The following is an 8686-nucleotide window of genomic DNA, read 5'->3' as shown; positions in this document are numbered from 1 at the left end:
AATCCATTAGCTAGCCGAGGATCTAGATATACTAAAATTTATCTTTAATATGCGATTCCAGAACTGGGTCTTTCACAAAAGGAGTATGTCTCACAATGTGTTTTTCTTTTAAATTTTTCAAATTTTGATTTAAAAAAAAAAAAAAAAAAAGCCATTTCTACGTCAGCATTTAAACCTGAGATTCAAATTTGCAAAATTGTTTTTTTCCTCCCTCTGTAGAAAAAACCGTAGCCTTGCTCCTCATCTCACTTCAGATCAGACATGAATTAACCCTGGCGAAGACAAAAGTACGACAAGTATTTCCAAAGTACAAACATCTGGACGCTCGTGTCGGCTAAAACTTTGAGCTAGTAAACACTATAAACCGGGGTCCTGTTACATAAAGATTTTGGTGTTTGTGAGGTTCGCAATGGACAGTCATGATGACATCAGACGACAGTGCTGATGTCATCGGCCTCGTCAGGTTTCTTGGGCTTGCTGGGGAGAGACTTGAGGTATTCCAGGTGGCGTCGGGCGTCTTCCTGGTTCTGACGAACATAATACACCACGTATGAAATGACCATTGCGAACCAGCCAAACATGGTTACCAGCATCGCATAATCTGTGGTCCTTTTCGCAAGGTTACATAGGTCAGTGTCCACCGCCAAGAAAGGTCGTCCTTCCTGATCCAGAAGCTCCGAGCTGCTGCAGAGAACCCGTGCGGCGGCCTCGTGGTTGTGGGCCATGCCGCCGATAGCCTGCTGTAGGGTGCAGTCACAATGCCAGGGATTATCATCCACAATGACGCGCGCCTTCAGTCGAGCAAAAGCATCCTTGTGAACGTTAGTGATGCCGTTGTGGGAAAGGTCCAGCACCTGTAACGTAGCCTCTATCCCACTGAAGGCCCCTTCCCCTAAAGTCTTCACTGCGTTGTAAGAGAGGTTCAGCTCCCTCAGAAGCCTGAGTCCCTGGAAGGCTTGATCCGGCACAGCGTCTATCTGGTTGTGGTCCAGCCTCAGCAGGACGGTGTCGACTGGGAGTTTGGGGGGAATTTTCTGGAGGCGGGATTGACTGCAGGTCACATTGAGGCCATGGAGATGGGGGTCTCGTAGGCAGGTGCAGCCCTTTGGACACATGCTGGCCGAAGGGAAGCACAGGGCCATGAGGACAAGGCTCTGAAGGAGCAGGCACATGGGGATGGAGCGCGACAACCACAAGTCCAACAGAGTCATACTGACCGGCTGTCAGCAGCATCCCGCCAGGGGCCACAACACCACCGCTGGTCCCTCATACACATGGCATGGTGACAGCTGGTCCTCACAATCCACCCACTACAGGAAGGGGGGGGTGGACAGATGTTTTCATGCTGCGTTGTGGCCTGGAATGAGAAAGAACAGAATGTTTATCCATTGTTCAAACATTATAGTGTTATTTATTTCTATTTTACTGTATTATCAAAATCATTAGCAAATGCAGCTTTCCTCTGCTGCTTATCCATGACCACGATGTCCAGTTGGTTGGCCACCAGAGTTTTATCTGTCTGGATCTGGAAGTCCCAGAGGATCTTAGCCCTCTCATTCTTCACCACCTTGGGGGGAGTTTCCCACTGGGATTTAGGGGTCTCTAGTCCATATTCTGCACAGATGTTCCTGTACACTATGCCAGCTACTTGGTTATGGCGCTCCATGTATTCTTTGCTTGCCAGTATCTTGCACCCTGTTGTGAGGTGCTGGATTGTTTAAGGGGCTCTTTTGCATAATCTACCCTGGGAATCCTATAAGTATATGTATTATACAGAATTCAGTGACTTCCTAATCTCATGATCATATATATATATATATATAGGTTGTGAGATCAAATCCATGTACTGAATTTTCATAAATCATATCAGATGGTTGTACTTCTTCTTCTTATGCTGATCCATATCTAACAGATCTTGTGTGCTACTTTACACATTTAAATCTTGAGCTCTTTTGCCGATTCCACACTACATGAAGTGTTAAAAAAAAAAAAAAAAATTCCAATTCCAATGATAAAAAGTTTAGATGATTCTGTCATAGCACAGTGGAGAGCTGTGCTAGTGTAGTGGTTAAAGAAATGGACTCTTGTTCAGATGTTAGTGGGTTTGAATCTGGATTCATTACCATAATGGTTATTAAATTATTGCATATCAATCATTCAGCATAAAAGGGCATTCACATTTGCTCTTCTGCAAGAAGAGCACTTTTCTAGTATAACATTGAACCTTTATCTAAAGACTAAACAGGTCAGAAAAGATGTGTAAAGTATTTTGATATGTTCTAAGGCTTTATTGCAATCACAGTTTACATTTGATTGCAGGTTACATCTCATAAAAACCACATAGAACACAATACAATGACTAGACTTATAGTTGTTGTGTGTTGAGCCCTAAACAAACTGAAAGCTGTGGCTTTGTGTGTGTTTCAGTAACCCAGCAGGCAAAGCGTCTTTGTGGTCATTGCAACAGCAATCATCAGGCTTTTGTTTTGTGTGTAACACTGGAATCATACACACAGCAGAGCATAAATACAGTAATACAGGGATTCCCAACTCTGGTCCTAGATGTCGAGTTTGTCGTCAAGTTTTTGACTCACTCATCTGAAACCTGTGTGTTGCTGCAGGGAAATAAGCAGAAGGCTACATGCAGGATATCAAGTGTGAGACACATTTGGGCCAGATTTAGTGGGGTATCTTTTAAACTCCGACCTGCCTCTCGCTAAGAGTAAATCGAGCAAACCTGGCACTAATGAGAGCTAACCAGCTAATGGAGGTAGGCAGGCTAAAGCTAAATCATGCTGTTAACCGGCTTAAAACAATGTGTAACATTCTGCCTTCTTTCAGTAGCATATTGGGTACCTGTCAATCAAAGGGACACGCCCCCAATTATGCCGAATTACAAGCTGAAACTGATTAGATACGGATGAGTTACAAAAAATTCACTCTTTAAACACTCTGATTAGTTGGTATATATGTTGACTTATTCTGGTCTGTGAAACTACAATTTAGTTTTTGGACATGACGTTGGTGTTCCTGCACACCCAGGAACCTGGCATGGTCCTGCTGTCTCGGGTACGACACGCTTTTTTCAACCTCAATGGTGAGAAAAGTTTATCAAATTATAAAATGTACTAAAAAAAAAAAAAAAAAAAAGCTTTGTTTTTTTAAGGGCTACACTGTTGTGGCTACACTGTTGTGTAGAAATTGTTCAGATTTGTTGCTTTACCATCTAATTTTCTCTCTTTACTGTGAGAAATATCTACAATCAGAGCAGGAACGTTTGGGTAATTAACAAATAATCTCAGACATCACACGTTACCACTGATATACAACCACACGCTGCCTTACGGTCACCTAAATGCATCATCTTCAGTAGAAGATGTAAAACCTTTTCTTTCCCTCTGCAGGTCGACAGCGCATCACTAAATGAGACAAGATCCGAGCCAACTTGTCACTATGGAAAATGAGAACTTGCCTTGGCTCCGTATTTTGAATAATTCATCTCTGTGAGCGTCACTGACCTTATAGATAAGACAACTGTTAGAAAGCTGTGAAAATATTGGAAAATCTTCCCAAAATTCACTGTGAAACCAGAAAAAGGAAAGAAATTTTGCTGTGTGTCGGTGTAACAGCAGCCCGTTCAGGTACGCAGACATGTTTTATGAACACAGCCACGGCCCAACAAAGCAGCTGCTGTGTAACTGGTTGTTTCGTGATGGAGCTGTGTGTGTGTGTGTGTGTGTGTGTGTGTGATGCGGTGCACTGTTGCGAGCTTCTGCATATGGACACCACTGAAATCCATTATAAACCAATAAAAACTATGGATTGATGGTTAAATGCATCCAGTTCCTCTGAATCGCTGTATATTAGTGTCAGTAGAGGTGTGTGTGTGTGGGATTCCAATCTTACACACACAACTGCTCCCTCAACGTTGCTACGACAACAAGGACATTCTGCGAATGCTGAGGATCACGTGGACGCCATTTATTTGACCGTACTGTAAATCTAAACGGCAGCAGGTTAAAAACACGCAAACTGTGTTTTAGGATGAGAATGCAGGCTTGTTTTGACACGAGTCAACGGGGGGAAAAGCAGACCTTCCAACGCTTGGAGCATCGTCGGTAAATCCCTGCTGCTTAGCAACCGAGGGGCATTTAAAGCCAACTTAAATTCCTCCATTTTAATACATATTTTCCATATCTCTACACTCAGATATTTTTGACTGAAAAGATGTATTCAAAAACATTTTTATCATTTTTACTTATTTATCTTTATTCAGTTGTTGATTGAGAGTAAATGAAAGGAAAAGAGGGGAAGGTCGAGGTGGATGGTAAAGAAAAAAGGCCAACTGAGCTGATTTATGTTTGAAAATGCTTTGATCTGATGATTTTTTTTTTAAAAACCTTTTTCACCATTTTTGACAATAACTACACCCTCAGAGAGCAAAGTAGACAAGTGTACCTTTAGGGGTAGAAGGGACTGCTAGTGGGGTGGTACCCTTAAAGCTACAACTGTTGTACTCTCAGCAGCACAGCTTGTACCCGATGAAGACCAGACAGCTCCCCGAGGTCCAGTACTGGTTTCCATATGGTAGAAACTTTACTGCTGAGCTGCAACAGCAGTATCTTAGAAGGTACCACCCTAGTAACAATCCTTTATACCCCTAAAAGTACATTTATGTACTTGTATAGTTATTGTGAGATATAGTGAAAGTTTATATTTACAGAAAAAAGGTTTTATCAGTAAATCTATTTTGATGCCAATATTGTCCAACCAAACCAAACTATAATGCTCAGTGGGATGAAAGGAGGGGGGGGTCAGGAAAAAAGATGAAGGGTAAGGATGAGGAGGACGACAGTGTGAAGCTGTTTCACTTGGAGCTTCAGGACACAGAAGTGGGACTGAGGTGGATTCTTCAGCCACCTTCCTCCTATCTGGAAGACGTCTGCTTTTGCTTTTCTTCTAGGAACTTCTCCAGATTTGTTATTCTTTCCATCAAGCCGTCTTCAGACTGTTCCTTCGTTTCTTCCTCTGCGAGAGTCTCTGTCAGAGTAGATATCATATTCAAAAGGGAGGACTTCTCGTTCTCCCACTTCTGCCTCTGGTTCTCCAGGAATTGTTGTCTCTCCATCGCTGCCGTTTTAACGACGGATTCAGTTTCTTTCCGCTCGGCGAGGAGTTCACACTCCTCCTGCTGCCACTGGCGCTGCTGGTCTTTCAAGTCCCGGTGGACTCTCTCCAGTGCAGCCTTCATCTGTGATGTTTCCTGTACTTGCTGGGCCAAGCGGGCCTCAGCTCTGGTGGTCCTGGTCCTCTCCGCTCTGAGAGCTGATTCCAGCTGGCTGAGTCTACCCGAGACCTCTGCATGACGCTGATTCTGTCTCTGCATCTCTGCGTACAGAACAGCCGCCTCCTTCTCAGCTGCAGATCTCTGGTGTCTCGTCTGCTCTTTGAGCTTCTTCCCCTCTGCTATCAGAGCGCTTTTCATCTCAGCCTCCCTTTGGGGGTCTTGGAGCTGAACTCGAGCTTGAGTCAGCTGCGTGTGGACTTGGTTTGCTTCCTCCTGTAGCTGAGCGAAGGAACTCTCAGCTTTGTCTTGTCTCATCTTCTCCTCTACGATGGCTGTTCTCAGGTTTTGCTTCTTCTGGGTAGCCACTGAATGCTTGATGGTGTTCAGGTTAACCTGACTATGTAGCCTCGTCACCTGATTCAGCAGCTCCTTGTTCTGTTGTTCTAGTTCTAAGATCTGCTGGTCCTTAGCATCCAAGGTTTGATGGAAGTGGTGCTCTGGGATCATGAGGAAACTCTGGGCCGGTTTGGCAGACTCCTCTGTAGCTCCATTGGAGAGAAGAGCTTCCTGACCTGAGCATGGATCTGCAGCAGACTCTTCATGTGGGGCATACAGGTGGTAGGGGATCAATCCAGGTTGGAGTCTTTGTGCCATGGTCGGAACCACCGGTGCAGGAAGACCAGCAGGACCGTTGGACTCTGGTTTGGGTCTGTTGGAGGTCTCTGTCAGCTGTGGATGTTTGACTGGAGCTGGAGTCAGAGGTTTCCTCAGTGGAGGGAGTGGAGCCAGCACGGCAGATGGAGGAGCTGCTGCAGGCTTTGCTTTCTGAGCTGCAGATGAAATTTCTAGATGAGACATTTCACATAAAATCGCAGCTGATGAGTCTTCTGGGCTGCTGGTCTCGGATGGTTCTTCATTTGTTTTTGTGACAGAAACTGTGGGTTCAACAAGGAGCCCAAGAGGTGTTTCTGTCCTCGTGTTTGGTTGTCTTGAGGGTTCTGATTTCTCTGATTCCTCTGTGGCTGGAATCCCAGATTCGGCTGGAATTTCAGCCGGCATTTCACATCCAGGATCAGACTGTGTTGGGAACGCTGCAGCCTGTGGTTCCTGGGTACCTACAGATAAATCCATGTCTGATGAGACTTCAGGATTGTTGGAGGGCTCTGGTGGCTCAACGTCTGTTGCTGGGACAGAAACCATGGGTTCAACAGGGAACCCAGCAGGTGTTTCTACCAACAGGAGTGATTGTCTCGAGGTCTCTGGATTATCTGGTTCTTCCTTTAATTCACTATGAATCTTCAAGCTACTTGAAAGCTTCTTGGCTCTCCTACAATGCTGTCTCTGGCCTTCTGGCTTTGCTGTTGGACTATCAACTGGCATGTCAGATCCAGGATCAGGCTGAGACGTGGCTGCTGCAGCCTGCTTATCATGGGCTTCTGTAGAGACTTCTGCAACATTTTTGGGGAAATCCTCAGCTGAGGTCTCCTCAGGATTGCTGGTTTCTGGATTCTGTGATTCTATCTTTGTGTCTGGAATCACAGATTTAGCGGAAAGCTGATCTGGCTTTTCAGATTCAGCTGTTGGCTGTGAAGCGGTGCGTGCAGGCTCTGGTTTCTGGTCTGCAGGAACCATTTTTCCAGCACTGTCTTGTACCGCCACGGCTAATACGTGTTGAGGAACTCCGACTGTCTTCTGTTTGAACAGATCAGACCAAAGCATGTTGGTCACTGTGCCTACAGGAGTTCCAGTCTGGGTTTTCACAGGTTCTTGTGGTTTTTCACACAGTTCAGACTCTGCGTTTCTGTTCTGATTCTTGGAATCAGGAAGATCATCGTTAATCATTGTGTTGGAGGTGCCCTCCTCTTCGTCATGGTAGGGTGATGGATGAGAATCTCCAGTGTATTCTTGGTCTGTTTCTTTCAGAGATTCAGGGTGAATCCTCCAGCTGGGCTCAAAACGGAAAAGCTTCTCGACTTTCACAGAACTCCATCTGTGAATCTGAGGATCAACTTCTGGAATTTGAGCCAGCATGTTGCTTCCATGATCAGACTGAGATGGAGATGTGACGGCCTCTATCTCTTGGGTTTCAGCCACAGTTTCTGCACTATATTCATATAAATCCACATCTGATGAGACTTCGGGATTGTTGAAGGTCTCTGATGGCTCTTCATCCGTTGTGACAGGAAACAGGGGATCGACAAGCAACCCAAGAGTTTCTGTCCTCAGGGTGGATTTCCTTGAGATCCTTGGAGTCTCTGGTTCTTTTCCATACTTTAAATCACATTGAATCTTCCAGCTAGGCTCCAAACTTGACAGTTTCTTGACTTTCTTACAACACCGTCTCTGACTTGGTGGCTTCACTGCAGGAATGTGAGCCAGCATGCCACATCCACGATTTGGCTGAGACGGGGATGCTACGGCCTGCTTTCCCTGGCTTTCTGTAGAAATGTCGGCTGTATCACATTCACATAAATCCATGTCTGAGGTGTCTTCAGATCTGAGTAAGGGCTGGATGCAAACACTTGCCCAACCAGACCTTTTCTTGGTGACCCTAAAAGTTAGTCTTGTCTTCTCAGGTTCTTCAGGATCACATTCGTCACTGTACAAATAGCTCAAGACACACTCTTCGTCATTCTGGAAATCTGGTGGTGCATAATCCAAAAAATCCTCACCGTGAACTTGGTCCACCGGTTCTTCAAAGTCAGGCTGGAAAGATGAAAACTTGCCTTTCTTACCGAGTGTGCTGTAAGTCTGATTTCTACTGGGCATTGTGAAAATATGAATTTCTACTTCTGTTTTCCAACGTTTGTAATCTGACGTTACGACTGATGTGGGTTTTGCTCTCTACTGACGAGACTAAACACTGAGATCAAATCTCTAGCTCTGAGACTAAAGAAATTTGGAATGAGTATAAAAGATAGTGTCATTATGCTGTCACAAACACATGAAAGGAGACGTTCCAGAGGCTCCACCTCTCAGATGATGTCTGAGAATTCTGCACGTGACTGGTGTTGCCTAGCAACAACAGCACCTTGACCTGGGTCCACATTCAGCTCAACCAGTGTTTTTCATCACATTGTTGGCATAATTATGGGTGTCACTGCTGTAAACGTTGAAGCACACATATTACTATCGCTTTGCATTTAATCCACTTCTTATAGTTCTCTCATTTCTGTCACAATTTACATGTATCTCCTCCCGCAGCTTTGACTCTACCCCCACAAAAGTTATATCAAAGTGTTTGTCTTGAACGGGAATAGTGTGGTTTGACTTTCCCTGTACAAAAGTCTTACGGTTTTTACGCAATTCGCAAAAAACTGCAAATTTTGTCCCATAGGAATTAATGGGATTTTGGCCGGGAGGAACGAAGAAAATCTCAAAACCCAGCCTAGTTCTGAG

The 8686-nt window shown here is 44.8% G+C and overlaps 1 protein-coding gene across 1 annotated transcript; it reads right to left on the bottom strand.

Annotated features, from left to right (window-relative positions):
• Positions 1-375: 375 nt before the first annotated feature.
• Positions 376-1211, bottom strand: lrrc3b (leucine rich repeat containing 3B; the record flags this gene model as incomplete). Its single annotated transcript, XM_079258853.1, has 1 exon — positions 376-1211. The coding sequence occupies one exon, from the start codon at positions 1209-1211 to the stop codon at positions 429-431; it is 783 nt and encodes a 260-aa protein (XP_079114979.1). The 3' UTR covers positions 376-428.
• Between the last annotated feature and the right edge of the window lie 7475 nt (positions 1212-8686).

Source organism: Telmatherina bonti (genome assembly GCF_933228915.1).
Source record: "Telmatherina bonti genome assembly, chromosome: 19".
Taxonomy (NCBI): Eukaryota; Metazoa; Chordata; class Actinopteri; order Atheriniformes; family Telmatherinidae; genus Telmatherina; species Telmatherina bonti.
This window is presented reverse-complemented; position numbering and strand designations above follow the sequence as displayed.